This window comes from Echeneis naucrates, chromosome 6 (genome assembly GCF_900963305.1).
Source record: "Echeneis naucrates chromosome 6, fEcheNa1.1, whole genome shotgun sequence".
Lineage (NCBI taxonomy): Eukaryota > Metazoa > Chordata > Actinopteri > Carangiformes > Echeneidae > Echeneis > Echeneis naucrates.
This window is the reverse complement of record NC_042516.1, coordinates 20,655,723-20,672,001: the sequence shown is the minus strand read 5'-3', so window position 1 is coordinate 20,672,001 and position 16,279 is coordinate 20,655,723. Positions and strand designations below refer to the sequence as shown.

Genomic DNA, 16,279 nt, shown 5'->3' with positions numbered 1-16,279 from the left:
CACACCCCACCCAACCCCCCCTTTCTCCTCTGCTCATATTAAGTGCGCCTCTCCTCCTCTGGTTCCTGGTTTTGGACCCTCGCTCCTCTTCATGGTGGATCAGAGCAGCGTGGGAATTTCACTCAAACTCGAAAAGACGAAAAAAAAAAAAAAGAAATAAAAAGAATTAAAAAAACAAAACAACAAACTTGTTTGCAGCTGTTGGACCTCATCAGGCGTGAAGGAGCAGCGCGACCAGTGAACTGAGGTACTGAGAAATCACAGTTATAACAGGAATGTGATGAATGTCCTTCTCTTCCCAGAAGGAATAGATATGTTCTGCCCTGGAGGGGTGTGTGTGTGTGTGTGTGTGGGGGGGGGGGCGTAAAATCTCCCCGTTGCGCATTATTTTGGATGCGCATGACAGTTAGACACAGAGCAGTTTGGCCACGTTACAGAGCTCATCTTCATCAAGCTTTTTTTTGGTGAAATGTATATTCCATAAGTTTAGGCGTTGATTCGCTCCTCTGACTGAGTAAACTAAAATTGGATGATATCTTCGGGTTGTCAACAAACGTCTTGGAGAAGTTGGATGACGCAGCATCTGGGATGCAGATTTATGTAGGTGAGGCTGCAGACAGGGATGAAAGGGGATTTTTAAACACGGCGTGGCCTTGCTCTGCTCTGAGATGAGTCACAAACAGACTCAAGGGCATCTGTGTCATTCTCTCGTCCACATGATATCACCACCTGCTTCTTCCTGGGCAGCTTTTGTTGTTGTTGTTTTTTTTTTATGGAGCAGAAGGACTAAATATTTAATATCACAGCGCACGTTAAAAGCTGAATTATATTCTTTATCTTTAAATGTGATAGTTTTTTGGAGAAACGTGTACTCTGTGACACAAACACACAAATGTTATATTATCTTTCCTTTTTCTAAATTTAAGATGAGCGGATCTCTTCTGGCTCTTAACCTCCTGATGTCTTTTGTCTGCTGTGACTCTGTCCCCTTTATATTTCAGAACATGTCCAGCGCGCTGGAGAGGGTTGTGGCTCAGAAGAAGGAGGCCATCGAGGCGGTGATGGACATGTTTCAGAGGGGTGCGGAAGTGTTGGCCAGCGCCGTGGGTGAGCTCTTCCCCCTCTGCGAGGCCGCCGCTCCGGTCGTCCGCCTGGCCTTAGACAACGTCCACAGCAAGGAGGTGTTTTACGTCAAAGAGCAGTTCCTGGCGGTGCGGAACAAGCTGGACATGCTCTCCAGCCAGCTGGAGGACATTGACAGCGAGATCAAGAAGGGCAGACTGGACTCCCAGTACTTCTCCGTGGAGGAGAACATCAGGAACCAGTTCAGGAAGTACATGGACATCTTGGAGGCAAAGCCGCAGTTCAGGGCGGTGAAGAAGACCATTTTTCTGGAGCACTTTGCTCAAACAGGAGGAGAGAAGAACCTGTTTGTGTTGTATGACGGTATGATGGGAACGAACAGCTTTGGAGAGTCCGTTTTAGAGCTGGTAGAAAGGTACATTTCTCTGGATCTCTGGGATTTCTCAGGAGAGATAAATACCTTCAATTTAAACGTAAATGGTTGCTCTGTTTCTGCAGGTATGTGCAAAGGAACCGCCGTCTGCTGGAGGACTTCTGTGTCCGCATGAAGGAGCTCTTCTGCTTGGGCCTGATTGCCCTGCTGGGCCACTGTGCCTTAACCCAAAGCCAAGAGGAGGAAGAAGAGACCATCCGGGCGTGGAGCAGCAAAATTGAAGAAGTGGAGTCCAGGATGAAGACCACCATCGAGTCCTGCATCGCTGCCTTCCCAGAGCAAGCCAAACTAGATGCTAAGCGACTCCTGCAAGAGAAGGAGACAGAAAACATGCAAGAGACGACCCGGCAGCTTCTAGAGTTCTTGGTGAAAAAGTACGATTGGGTCAGCTGGTCAGTGAGGCTCATCAACCATTCAGGCAGCACCTACCGGAACTGGCGGGCAGGGGAGCACTTCCATCACGTGGCGGGGCAGAACTGGTTCGAGGTGCTCCAGGTGAACGACATAAACCTGGTGGTTTCCTACAGCAGCAGACCTCGGCCGGTGCCCCGCGACTGCATCCAGCAGGTGATGGAGGGCCAGTGCAAGAAGGGAAACGCCCCGGCTGTGGTGGAGGTGCTGCAGAAGCAGCTGTCCGGGTTTTCGGTCCACGCCATCAGTCGCCACAAGCAGTCCGCAGCTGCGTGGAGCTTTCCGGAGGACTGCCACTACTGGGAGAGACACAAGAACGTGACCGTGTGTGTGCACTCGGAGTAAAGCTGTCACATGTTGGCATGTTGCTACTTACACATTACACACATCTGCAACACCGAGGTGAGAATGCTACTATAACTATCCCCAAATATTAAAAAATACTGAATCTGCACTCATCTGATCTGATGTCAGCATCGTACAGTGACCTTTATTCTCTGCTACGGGGGGGTTTTTGGCAGGCCAGGTTTGGAACAGGGTTAAATCCTGAACTGTAACCAGGAAGCAGGATGATCAGATCAATGCAGTTGTGTTTAAAGTACAACATGAAGCTGCATAAAATCTAAATAGTGACGTAAAAGAAGCTCAGAATTGTACTTCACTTTGTAGTACTGCATGTAGTCGTATCATTTTACTGCTCACATAGGAGGACTGATATTGGCAGGATATCAGCCATATCAGAATCAGCACCGGAGTGCATCCCTCTCAGATACAGTATTTTATTATTTATTCCAATAATTTCATCACAGATGCACTTTCATTATCTTTCAGAGTCGGGTCAACTCATTGTATTGCAGATATTACATTTATTTATTTGTGTCGCTGAGATTTAAATATTAACTGCTTGCATATTGTAAACGGTCACTACTAATCACTTTGTTTATAACTATAAAGAATTTTTACACTAACAGTGTCGTGAATATTAAAACAGGAAGCGTCTCGCGCGCCTACTGTCCCTCAGCAGCATGCAGTCATAATCCAGCCCTCCATGACAAATGGCCTCTGCGCCTACAGCTCCAAAGAGATGCTTCTGCTGAGGCTGCATCTGCAGAGCTGTGCAGAGCGCCCATTTTGTCTCGGCTCAGCAGGCTGGCCTACATAACTCTGACAGGGAGCGCAGGGGGTTGCCTTCTCGGGCAGGAAAAACAAAAGATGCTCGCAGTTTGGCACCGGAGATGCGACAACGTGCCTTGTGTTCTGAGGCACTTTCAGACCACATGACGCTGGACCAAAAGCTACTGAACCCAAACGCTGCCACTGCTGTGCCTCTGATCATGTAGCCTGACAGTTTGAGTTAGCTGCTCTTGTGCAACATATTTTGATGAATGGTAACTATTTTGTCACTTTCTGATTTAAAAAAAAAGGGGGGGGGGTGGATTAATTTTCAGATTTTCTGCAAATGTATCTCAAATCTATGCTCACTCTTATTTTTACTGTTTTGCCAGAAACTTTAAATGACTCCTCACTTTCGCCTCTTGCCAAAACAAACGCACCATTTGTATGAACTGGGAAGGCTTAAATTTGGCATTTATTTCTATCATCCACCACATTAGCCTCTATATTTCTGACAAATCTCAATAAAATAAGCTCTAGAACCACGGTCTCGATCCTTTTTAATGCTGCCTGACAATTCATTACTAAATACAAATAGTTAATGGATGTGTAAACAAGTATAATATCTGCCTCACTTTTCTTGTCCAAATGTGATTTACACAGCACTCGCAGTGCCTGTGCACATTAAGACGAGGCAGTGCACCCTCAGCAACAGGGACTCCAGCTAATTGAATTGATATTTACACATAAGTCAGCATTTCCTGACCACAGCTCTGGTTTGATAGTCCGTGAATAACCTTTGGCTGAGCTAATACCCTGCAGACGAGCAGCAAAGTGCTTGGCTTAGCAGGATAGCATCGCTCATAATGCCCCGTGTAGTTGCAGGGCGGGTGGAGACGGCCATCATTTCATATCTCAGCGGATCTGGAGGGTCTCTAGCTGCGCCGCCGTAAGCCAAGCCTGTCAGGATCCATCAAGCACTATCTGCAACATGCATCACGGTGCAGTGAGGAAGTGGACTGTGTTGGATCACAAGCCTTCCCTGTGTGGAGCAGAAAACAGTGAGCATCAGGAGAACTGTTTATGATCAAATTTGTGCAGAAAACAAATATTAACATCCACAATTCACAATAAAAGAAATGTGTTTTTAAATAACTCTACAATTCAATGTTGTAGCAAGTGAGTGTCTCAATGAGAGCAGGTAAGACACAGAATGGAGCACATTTGCATCAATTTCATATCTGTGGATTTAACGTGAAGATAGAGCAGATGGACACTTCTGCAGAGACAGCCGAAGACGTTATGAAGACATCTTTCCAGAAAGCACTTCAGTAAGAATATGTATGTCTATGTTTGGACCCGTCACCACTTTACACACAGAAAAAAATCTGCTTGGTACCAAAACTGACTTCTTAAGCTCATTAATACCTTAAATAAAAATCTGGCACATACATCTGTTCAGATTATCAAGTAAAATGTTTTGGGTTAACTAGTCAGCTTGAGAGGTTTTTACTCTTAATGCTACGATAGCTGACTGTTGGTTTCATAGTTAACAGAGCAGTCAGAGTGGACTCTTCGTGCTTAGCTAAGATTAAAAAACGTATTCCGGCTTCAGGTTCAGCTCAGACATCAATGTTTGGCTGAAGCGAGACAGCGTGACTTTGTCTTTACGCTTTGACCTCCCAAAACATTATGGCATCGTGTTTCATAACAGAGATTATTTAACATGGATATGCAGCGTAAAACACTTCACAGCTGTCATCACAATTCAACTCCAAAACAAATACACTGGAGAACAAAAGCAACACACTGTGTCACTGTCCAAATAATGCACAACACTGCACCTGCTACCTTGCCTGCACGAATTAACATTCCCAGACAGGTGGCTGAGACACTTTAGCTTCACCTTTTATTCATCAGGACTCTAAATCCTGCTCTGAAAAAACAGAAAAAGTGGCGCAGACGCACAGATGGGTGTGTCAGACGCACAAACACACAACCAGCCCCAGAGGACAGACCCCTGAAAAAATGCTGCAACACAAACACAAACACACAAAACCAGAAAATCAATGTTTGTGACGCTCGGATGACAGGCCTGTTTTCCTTTTATAACAGTTTTCTCTTTACTCATCATCCTGAAATTTTCAGCTTTACTTGCTCTCAGCGAGGTGCCCGTATTTAGATATTAAGTTTGACGCCATAACTGATAACATGAATTAGATATTTACTTAGATATTTGCAGACGTGCAGCAGCAGTGGCAGCCTGGACGTTAAGCCAGTGGATTCATTTGTGGTTGTGTGGGCTTAGCTTCAGTAACAGATATTGATTCAGGAGACTCTTCTCCTGCATAAAAGGCTCCGTCTCAGGAAGCACGTCAATCCTGGCCGTCATTATGGGAAGACCAAAGCATCTGTTTACTCGCAAGGGCTGCTGCATGCAGGAACCAGAGCTGGTCTGTTTTGTGGTTGAGGGGAGGTTAAAACAGGGTTTTTGGAACCAGAGGGTGAAATCTGCTGAGGAAAAATGGTACCAGAGGTGCATTACAGACAGAGGGCGCTATCAACATACAGATCCACTGGAAGGGCCTTTTTTTTTTGTTTGTTTGTTTGTTTTTTAAATCAGGGCTCTCCTGATAAGTTAAAGCTCAAAGGTGGATTTAAAAATCACTGTAACTTCTTACAGTTTCATGTTGCGCACTTAAAGATAAATTTGGTTTGCTTTTTCAGTGTGTGTCTCCCTTTTCTCTGCTGGGACTTTATGCTGTAATGTAACATTTGCGAGGAAATATGGCACAAGAAATGAAAGCCGTCTTGATGTAATTTTGGAAGTAATAAAGTGATTACATTCCTGGGGAAATTTCAGTTAAACAAATCTCTCCAACATCCCTCCTCTTTTCCAATACACTGCATTTCCTCATGTCCAAGAGGAGATAGCAGCCAATATCAATATTTCATAAACAAATGAAAGACTTGATGGAGGCCAGCATCAGAGTGGCCCTGGAGGGGAGAGTCGATCAATGGCATGATAGCTCTGTCCGCCGCTGTCTGCCAATCCCGGCTCAGGCGGGATAATGCCATTACCCATCAGTCCGAGTGGACCATCGACCAGCCTGCAGCTCTTTGAGTGGACTAATCCAATAAAAAGCATTAAAACATTTGTTCAGTGACACACAGGCCACAGGTCCGAGCCCAAAACTAAGAACTTGTTTGTTTTTTTTTTCCCCTGTTAAAAGTTTTCGTTACAAAGGACACGTGGTTTTGTAAAGCTAATAATTTGCTGTCTGGGTGCAACAACAAAACACACTTTTGACTTGGTGTGTGGACATGGACCAGCTAACCGGTGGACTTTTTTCCAAACCTCTGGATGTGATAGCTGCTGGGTTAACGTTACAGGCCTCAGCTAACTCAACAGAGCAGTTTTTGCCATTTACTAGTTAACGGCCAAATTTAATTCTACTTCAAATCTCCGTAAAATGCAGACAGAGCAGAATTAGCATCTTCTCAGTGGCAGAAGAACTCAAGCAAAAAGACTTCATTAAAAATAAAAACTAAAATACTACTAAAACTGTAGTTTACACAGTTTACAGGAAGTGATGATGGTTAACAGATTTGTTTTGTAGCAAAAAAAAAAGTAGTTAAGACCAGAGATTTCAATCTTAGCGTCAGGCCCCTCAAAGGAAGCTCAATCTAAAGGGATTGTGAGATGATGATAATAAACACAATAAAACAAAACTAAATGGATGGATGGAAAAACCTCTGAAGATGCTATTGCTCAGTTTCTGACGTATGAGCTGCAGTGCTGTCCTTTGACGGATCTAATGCCTTTTGAAATAAATAAACTTGGTATATCACGTGGAGACATCGATCCTGCCAGTTCAGTGATGATGAAAGAGCTCATCAAAAAGCAGATGTGAACTATCAATTAGCCTTCAATGGAAAACAGGACAGGAAGCGGCCCACGTGGACTGATGAGTTTCCAGTTTTACCTTTGGAAATGTCACCGCAGGCTCGCCTCTGTTCAGCCGAGGGCCTTCGTTGTGGTCACATGCTGCTGAAGGTGTGTTGTTGCTAATTCAGCTGTTAACCAGGTGTTTCAGTTTGAAAAGAGCTTAATGTGAAAACTAACCGGTGAAAAACAGCACAGCGCTCCTTCAGAGAGAGTTACAGAGGCCTGTGAAAACTGGATTTATATACAGGAGGACAAGATGGCTGCTTTTTGCCAATTATCCAATCAGAACTTGACACATGACAGGCCAGGATGTTACAGACATTTCAAAATAAAAGGGCCACATGTCAGCAATAGCAACAATACTTTAACAAATGAGTTAAATAGGTTTGAATGAATGCTAAAAAAAAACGTTTTTACACAGATAATGATGGTTATTTTTATTTTGTTTGTCACTTGGATCTTTAAGAACATCCTTCCTTAATTTTTTTTTTTTTTTTTTTGCTTTGGCAGCTCTTGCCCTTTAGACGACAGATTTATTTTAGTTTGTTCAGTCTTTATTTTTGGGTGTTCTGCATCCTTTGTGTCAAAGTCAGACAGGTTTACAGACAAATATTCAGTGGCGGTGTGGTGGATATCTGGCCTCTGCTCACTGTGAGATAAACAGACCGAGTAGTATTTTTACACTTGGTCATTCATTATCCGAAGAATCAGTGTTTATTTTACTGGCATGATCGGTGCACATACAGTTTTTATGTTTACTCCTCGTACTCCTCAGCTTAAATTGAGGTTTTATCTGCTGTACAGCTCTTTAAAGGACATTCTGGTGCTTGAGTGCAGCTGGGACGTCTGGGGAATCGATCTGTCAGTGAAGCTCTTGAATGGAAATCTAACGTGTCTTGGCCATCTGTAGAGCCTTGAAATTTCACCCAATGTTTTCCAACACTTCCTTTTCTCCTCTGATGCTCTCGCTGAACGTCTGCCCTCTTCAAGACCCCATGTTGCTTTACCCAAATTCCCCAACACACACACACACACACACACACTGTTAAATGGCTCTAATTTGCAGCAGGCTATCAGCCTTATCAGCCCTGAAGCCTTTTACATTATTAACATGCGTCTATCTCTGTGACCTTTGCTGACCTCACTCTGCTGCTCTTTACCTTTTTGTCTGTCTTTACTCATCCGCTCAATCTTTCTTTAAAGTATAGTTAGAGTCTCATAAGAGACAAGCAACACGTATATCATCTGCAAAAACAAAAAGAAAGACAGAAAGAAGAAAGACTCAACACATATTGTAGCAATCAGGAAATAATAAATAAAAAGTTGCCAGACTGTGAGTGAATTGGAGCGTTCGAATTACGCTGCTGGTTTAAATCAGCAGGAATGCTTTTGTACTGAGATAAAAAAAATAATAATAATGAAGTCATCAATTACAGCCGCTTGTGAGTTAGGTGAGTCTAGTTGTGCAACATGAGTATGATGGGGGGAGGTGACGCTGTGGATGATGACCACAAGGGAACGAGTAAAAGCGTGGGAAAGACAGAATGAAAGCGAAGTGAACCAGGAAATTCCACATCATGGGGAGTTGTTGCTTTCAGTGGGTCGATGTCTCGCACTCCTTACAAACAGCAAATCACCACAAATCACCAGACGCAGGAGCAGACACGATGATTTAAAAAAAAAAAAAAAAAGCAACAAGTTGTCATTCTCTTTTTTGTCTTATTTGGTCAAATACCTTTAGTTCTCACCAGCAAAAACATCAGTGATCTTCAGTATCATGTCAAAGTAGTGCGTTCATCCCAGATTGATGTCAGTTTCTTCCACTTTGCTGAGAGAAATGATTTGAGGTTAATCTTGTGTTTGACATGAGAGGGAGGTGAGATTAGTTTTGAAGCAGTGACTCCTGTGTTTGACTTTTGTGTAGGAGTCCACTCTGTAACTAACTCAGTGTGGTGAAGATGCGACATTATAATTGTAGGAGAAGGTTGAGGGGATGATGATGATGTGTAACCTCAACATTCAGGGAGGTTCTTGGATTTCCCCCCTCTAGGAGCAGTAGAAATAGTCCCTACACCATTAATGAAGCCTCCTGGTAACTAATATATTTTTCTTTGTGCTTTTTTAGTCCCATCAGTCATTTACGTGCTAAAAGATATGAGTCAAATTTTATCAAACACCCGAATGTGTTTTCTTGTTTCTACACATCATAAGTGAAAAGTGTGTCTGCAGTCATATCTGTGGAGTCTCTGTGAATAACTGTCAGATATTTGGCCCCAAGAGAGTGACTTCCTGGATATGAAAGACAAAAAACCACAGCAAACTGTAAACCATCCAGTTTATTCTGGAAATAAATAAAATATTTCAGGCTTAATGAATAGATCAACTTTTCTAATATTCAGAAAAAAGAGAAAGAGAAAAAATTCAGGTCTCTTTGGAGGCGCTCTGTAAATCAATCAAAGAACAACATGATTAAGCAAAATTGCTGCCAGCATGAGTGATTAGATTTCTAATTTCAGTGGAGCTTGGAGGCGGTGTGAGGGCCGCCCTCCTCCCAGTCTCTGAACCTTTATCAGTTTCCTCAGATCTAACTCGAGTTTGTATTGATCTGCATGAGCCACAGATTGGTTTGTGTCGAGGCGCGCTGTCGGCCTCTTCACTGCTACACGCAGATCATTGGAGCGTGACTCATACCGGTCAAAGTTCAGTGGAGTTACGGATCAGGAGCAAACTTTACACAGCAGCTCAATAAAAAGAAGGCTAGTTAGAGATAAGTGACCAAAAGGTTGACTTTAACTAAATGACACCTGCTGAAATGCTAATTCCATTATTATCAGATGTTCTGTCTGAAATCCCTCCTGAAGAGATGGATTTGTTATAATATTGAATTCTTTTCTATAAATTTAATTGTCTTCTTAACACAACCCGAGTTAAGGTAAAGAGCAAATAGTCAAAAAAAAAAAAAAAAGACAAGGACTTTATACCCACAGCTCAGGTTTCAGCAGATAAGCAGTGAACAATCAGCAAAGAAGAACTGATAACAGCTCTGTCACTTTTATTTTCCACAAAACTGCGCTTGAAAGTGACAGAGGAAGCACTTTCCCTCCGTCCTTGCCCTCCCTCCACTCTTTTAGACCGAGGGATGCTTTGGTCTGTCACCGAATGCCCGGCCCTGTGTGACCTGGAAACATCTGGAGGGGGGAGGGGGAAACCCAGAGTTACTCAGACTGAAAACACCACCTTCAAAACACAACCAGAGGCATTCCTCTGAAAACACATAGGCAGACCTTCTGGGCTGAGTTATTTCAGTTGTTCCATCACCAGAAATTCACCAAGGACAAGCTCAAGAGATGAAGGCCAACTCACACTGCTGCCATTTTAGCATCAGAGACCTGTTGTCTTCTTGTTATGTGTTTCTATTATGTGTTGTTTTCATATTAAAAACTAATACATTTCAAAACAAAACCTCTTTTGTTTCCACTGTGAATTAAGACAGGATTAAACGTGGGTCTTAGCAGGAATGGTAGGTAGTTAGTTAGTTAGCTGAAATCAGATTGTGGTGATCTCTGTTTTTACAAACTGGGGAGATGCTATCTTTGCTGTGTCTACACCTCATCATGTAATTTTCAGGATATCTGTTTCACTCACATCAAACACTTGTGAAAATATCATTACCTGCCATTCAAACAAGTGCAGTCTCGAGGGAAATGTTCATAAGTGATAATCTGGGCACGAACCAGCTTTCTGTCAGCTGTTGGTGCCTCCGGCGAAATCCCACAGTCGAGCATTCAATCCGCCGGGAAGAGTTTCATTTGTAAGGCTCGGGTGTAGTCAGACAAAGCACCTGCAGTCCTTCCCACATTTATTTTCCCACAGGAGTTGGCTAAATTCAGCGTGACGGGTACTAAATCCCACCTTTCCTGCAAAACAGCTTTCTATTTGTGAGGTAATCTTTTGATACGCTGACGTGCTGGTGCAGCGTGGATGAATGGAACGTGGGACAAGTTTGCTGGTCTCCACAGATGATCAACATTTTGTGTGGCTGTCTTTAAGGATCTGCCACTATTGATACATATATCTCAGGTTAAGCATCCTCAGCTCGCTCTGCGGTGATCTCTGATGATCGTGCATCTCCGTCTCTCTGCCTGGCACTCTCAGTCAGAGCTGCTGATGCTCTCAAACGGCACCATCCATTTCCAGAAAACGCCTCTGCTGCCGTGGGCTGAGCCGCTGGGGCCTTTTCCTGTGAGCTGAGGAGACATCTTGTGGTCAGGAGGAAACACAAGCTCTTGGCTGGGGTCAAAAAGATAAGAGGTGGTCAATAGCTTCCTTGAACAAGGAAGTCATTTATCGTTTCAGCTTCCAGATACGAACGAGAAAGATCTGTGACTCGATTCTGTTCTTGGATTTACTGTCATCGCTGAAATATCAAATAAAGCAGAGATTAAAAAGATGATTTTCATCATTTGTACTAGAATAAGAGCAAAGATTTATGGTAGAGTCAGTGTCAAAGCTCTTTAGTAGAAATACTGGTCAGGCTCATTCTTTTGTCTGACATGTTGAGCAGGGCAACACAAAACACCTAAATGCTCACACAACTTTCTCCCTCTCCCCCCTCAGCTGGTTGTCATTAGTTTAAACCTTTCACCCACGTTCTCACCAGGTGAGCCCAAAACCACAAACAACAAAGGCAGAAATCCTCCTACAAATCCACCATTTTCCATTGAAGTAGCAGTCAGAGCGTCTTTACAGCGACAGGTTGTGTTCTTTGTTCATTTACGGGCTCCAAATGTCGGGACCCTGTTATGTGTGTGTTCTGCAGATCATTTTCTTTTGCCAACACAAAAGAAATCCAGCGCTTTAGAAGGTTTGTCTGGAAAACAAACACACAGCGTAACACCCAGGGAGAGCAGCTGAGGCCCTCCAGCTCAGCGTGTTAGCCTGTAGCAACAAGGTAACGCTAACCCTAACCACACAGGAAGAGGGCAGAGAACATACTCCTCCTAACCCTCCTCCGCCCGGCCGACCAGCATCAATTTACTGCAGACATCCTTCCCTCCTCTTCCTGTTCCCGCCTATCATTAAATGGCAGAGCTGGCAGTGACATCAGGCTGCGTGTGTCACAGCCAGCTGCACAAGGGCCACGAGTGAGCTGCTGTCACGGTGCAAAACCAGAAATACAGAGCTTCTTTCACTGTTTGGCACTATGACCGACCGATTCTGAAAGTGCCGCCCCTGCAGGGTAAATGTCATCCCTGTTTACAATGCTCCAATCCAGCGACCAATCGCCTTCCATCTCTAACTGTCGGATTCAGAACCAAGTAGGTCAACGTCCATGAAAACATGTTAAGAAGTATTGCTCAAAAAATTAGTTTTGTACAATCTTGCATCTCTAACTTTAAAAAAGAAAAAAATGTTAATTGGGGCTTTGAATTGAAGTGAATTGAAGCTTGCTGCAAACACAGGAAGCTGAATTCAGCTTCAGAGCATGCACAGTCTCACAGAAGTTGGAGGATTCAGTCCAGTGTCCATAGAAACCGCGTTGGAGCCACAACAAGAGGGGTTTTGTCCTGATGGGCCACTTTGCTGAGCCCCGCTGTGACTGGTCTCCTTTTTACTCCTGCACTCTTTCCTCCTTTGTCTGTCTGTGTCTCTTTATCAAACACACACACACACACACACAAGGCTTTTTAGGCATTTTTTTCCCAGGGTGCCTGGTGTCCCTGCACTGGGGAGTGTTTACAGGATGTTATCTGTGTCAGTGCCGGCCCCTGATCCCTCCAAGTGGGTTTCTGAGGAATGCTGGAACGGGATGGAGGAGTTCCAAAGGGGGAGTGACGAGAGAGAGAGGGCGAGATACTGGTGTGAGAGAGAGAGAGAGTGTCTATATATACATCCCAAAGAGGCTGGTGCTCACAGGCACAGCTGGACTACTGGATAACTGGACTATAGCCCACTGGATATTTAACCAGAAAGGTGAGTTCTTCTTCTTTTTCCTCTAATTCTTAGTTCAGCATCCCATCATTCACCTCAACCTTTCAATGCCCATTTTAGTTTTATTTGAAATGTAGAAAAAAGAAAGTAAGAAGGAAAGTAAGAAAGAAAGAAAGAAGGAAAAAGAAAGAAAGACAGAAGGAAAAAGAAAGAAAGAAAGAAGGAAAGACACCTAATTGTTTATGTTTAACTGTTATTTAAGCTGACCTTTATAATAATGAAATGAATAGAAGCTTTGGGAAACATATTCTCCAATTTCCTTCAAAGTTTCATGTCTCTGCTGTTGAAAAATGGGCAGAATTGAAGTGAAATGCCAGAGGTAGAGATGAGTCTGTTGGGGGGAAGTGGTCTGGACAGAAGTCTTATGGATCTGATCTCTGTGAAAAAGCAAATTCCACCAAGAAGGAAAAGCTGTGTTTGATCAAGTGCTTTGTGGGACTCGCCTTTTTTCTTTCCCTTCCTCTCAGAACATACATTTTGACTTTTTGAGTTACAAGAAGACAAACTTTTTTTTTCTTGACTTTACAAAGGAAGATATTTTCAAGCCCAAATCAAGAGAATTGCTAAGTAAGTATTTGCCTTTCACTGTTATTTTGTTCCTTTTATCAGAATGGAATTTTAGTCATCACAAATTCAAATTTTAAATGGTGCATTTTTTTTTGTTATTTCAATCGATTGGTTGACACAGAAATGTAAAATAATTGTAAAAGCACTGATGGCATGTGACTTTATGGAGTAAATCTAATTAGCGCTGTGATAGGAAAGGCTGTAAAATGACACCACTGATCTCATCACTGCAGCAATTACTGGTGAGCCTGTGTTATGTGGTTAAACACATAAACCTGTATTTGTGTCATTTTTAATACCAAACCTAAACCAGATATTTCTAAAAAAAATTTTTTTTGTTTGTGTTTAGGCTGTAATGTAGATAGAAATGTGATTGCACTGTTGGACAAGTGCAGTGGTGGGGGTTTTCTTCAGCCCTGGGTGTGCCTTTTTCTGAACTGGTTATGGGCTCCTGGGAAGAGAGAAACAAGTTAGGTCATTTCTCTGGAGTATTTTACGTAGAAAATCATACTATCATCAGCAAAGGAAATCACCCTTTTCTCCATGTTGTGAACATCTGTGTTTGCTTTAGGTTTTGGCTATTGTTAGAGCAGTGAAACAAATTGCCATCCCAAAGGGCTAGTGCTGCAACGTTGCACAATCCTTCATGCCATATGTCACAAGCGCACATCACCGTGGTTGATATTTCTTCAGCATTGCCATCTGAATGTTATGTGCTTTTTTGAGCTTTTTTCGAAATGTGCCAATGCCAACCAAGGTTTAAAAAACAAGTCCCCGTCATGAAGTGAGGCTCTGAAGGTGTGGCATGAAACCAGATGCCTACATGTGCCGACATGACTTGTATGCTTTACTGTAGGGTTTTGTTTTGTTTTTCGAAAATGTCCTGTGAGAAAAAAAAATGACTCCAGGTCACCTGATCACACTTTATTTGCCAAATGAAGTAAAAATAAAACAATAAAAAAAAAAAAAGGAGAACCATATGTTCTAAAGTCACGATGTGATGATCTTTACAAGGGTGTCATGTTTTTTCTTCTTTCAGGCACCAGCAAGTCTCTGACTGTGGGAATTTATTAGCTAAGTTAGCGTGAGATAAATACCACAAAGATGATCAGTGTGGCAGAATGGCTCCTGCAGAACAGCGACAAGATTGAGAAAGGTGTGGAGATGATGGGACAAGCCTCCGAGGTGCTCGCTGCCACCGTGGGCAACCTTCACCCCGTGCTGGAGGCCGTGTTCAGGGCTACGGCCGAGCTGCTCAGCAACCCGGAGGGCCAAGAAGCTCGCTACCTGACTAAACAATTCGAACTCGTCAGCCAGAAACTCGAAGGAATCCAAGACGAGATTGGCCAAATTGCCCGGGAGCTGCAGAAGACGTCCATGAACAAGCAGAACTTCGATCGAGAGGCGCAAATGCTCAGCCAGTATGAGAAGTTCCAGGACTTCATCAATGCCAAGCCAAAGTTCAGGGAGAAGAAGATGGAGAAGTTCCTCAGCCATTATGAGCACACAGACGGAGACCTGAACCTGGACGGCCTCTACAATGCTGTCTTGGGACAGAACCTGTCACAGCAACCCATGCTGGACACAGTCGTCGCCACAGAGCAGAGGAGCAGACGGCCAGTTGAGGACTTCTGTGCCCGTCTGAAGAAGCTTTTCGTGGTGGGCATCATCGCCGTCATGGGCCACGCCGCCCTCAAGGAGGGAGCGGTCGGTGAGGAGATGGTGAAGAAGTGGCAGGTACAGATGGAGGAAGTGGAGAAACGGATGAAAGCAGCTGTGGACGACTGCACTGAGAACTTTCCAAAGCAAGCCAAGATGGACATGGAGCACCTGCTTCAGGCGAAACCCGGCAGCGTCGATCAGGACTTTACCAGATCGCTTCTGGATTCACTCGTGAAGAAGTATGACTGGGTGAACTGGTCCATCAGGGTCTTCAACGACAAGGAGCGCATTTTCATTTTGAACTGGTTCGCAGGAAAGCAGTGCCACGGAAGTGAGGGGGCCAACTGGTTTGATATACTAACCAAGAACAAAATGAGAGTGGTGGTCTCTTTCTGCGTCGACCCAAAGCCCATAAACAAGAGTCAGATCCAGGAGCAGATCAAGCAGCAGAAGCTGAAGGGTAACATGATAGCGGTGGCTCAGTCTTTGACGAAGAGCTTCCCCAACTGCTTGGTCCACGCCGTAAGCCATTACAAGAAGGTGGTGGAGACCAACAACTTCGACGAGGACTGTTACTTTTATGGAGAATGCAACCGCGCCTACCTGTGCATCCACCCTGAGTAGACTCACACACTGACACAAAGAGCAGCCTGCATACAAAAGAATCAAGACGCAAATAAATGAATGAATGTCTTTAGCGGAGAGCTAAAATCTCCATCCGAGATAGAAAATTATTCAAAAGTATCGTGATGCATAATCTGATCTGTCTGAATTCTGTGATGATGATTTTTATTCGTATGCCATATATCAATGCCAACAGTGGACATGAGCGCCTTCTTCGGTTTAAAAGACACCTTATCCAATAGTTTTGCTGATTTTCGTGCAATACAGAGCTGTCGGGGAAGTCTTCTTCCAGACTATTATGTACATTTTACTTTGATTTGTAATAAAACAAAAGCTGCGAATGTTTATTTTTGTCATCTGGACTCCTTCGTTCAAACATAAAACTTTTGCCAACATTTTTCAAATCATGACCAAGCAGGCAGCAAAAATGGTGGCAGTTTAAATAG

The 16,279-nt window shown here is 43.6% G+C and overlaps 2 protein-coding genes across 3 annotated transcripts; both read left to right on the top strand.

Annotated features, from left to right (window-relative positions):
• The first annotated feature begins 150 nt into the window (after positions 1–150).
• LOC115045421 (protein rapunzel-like) lies at positions 151–3,580 on the top strand. Its single transcript, XM_029505090.1, has 3 exons — positions 151–247; positions 1,002–1,498; positions 1,582–3,580. The coding sequence occupies exons 2-3, from the start codon at positions 1,005–1,007 to the stop codon at positions 2,270–2,272; spliced, it is 1,185 nt and encodes a 394-aa protein (XP_029360950.1). The 5' UTR covers positions 151–247; positions 1,002–1,004; the 3' UTR covers positions 2,273–3,580.
• A 9,237-nt stretch (positions 3,581–12,817) lies between these two features.
• rpz5 (rapunzel 5) lies at positions 12,818–16,178 on the top strand. Of its 2 annotated transcripts, XM_029504825.1 has the most exons (3): positions 12,911–12,962; positions 13,448–13,547; positions 14,587–16,178. In XM_029504825.1, the coding sequence occupies exon 3, from the start codon at positions 14,652–14,654 to the stop codon at positions 15,831–15,833; it is 1,182 nt and encodes a 393-aa protein (XP_029360685.1). In that variant the 5' UTR covers positions 12,911–12,962; positions 13,448–13,547; positions 14,587–14,651; the 3' UTR covers positions 15,834–16,178. The 2 variants fall into 2 exon arrangements, with proteins under 2 accessions (XP_029360684.1, XP_029360685.1); XM_029504824.1 differs by lacking the exon at positions 13,448–13,547 and having other exon boundaries at positions 12,818–12,962.
• Positions 16,179–16,279: the final 101 nt, after the last annotated feature.

Bases quoted from the DNA above. Each gene is read 5' to 3' on its own strand.
- LOC115045421 (XM_029505090.1), top strand. From the start codon at position 1,005: ATGTCCAGCGCGCTGGAGAGGGTTGTGGCTCAGAAGAAGGAGGCCATC. The intron at 1,499-1,581 runs GTACATTTCTCT...CTGTTTCTGCAG, and splicing joins GTTTTAGAGCTGGTAGAAAG to GTATGTGCAAAGGAACCGCC.
- rpz5 (XM_029504824.1), top strand. From the start codon at position 14,652: ATGATCAGTGTGGCAGAATGGCTCCTGCAGAACAGCGACAAGATTGAG.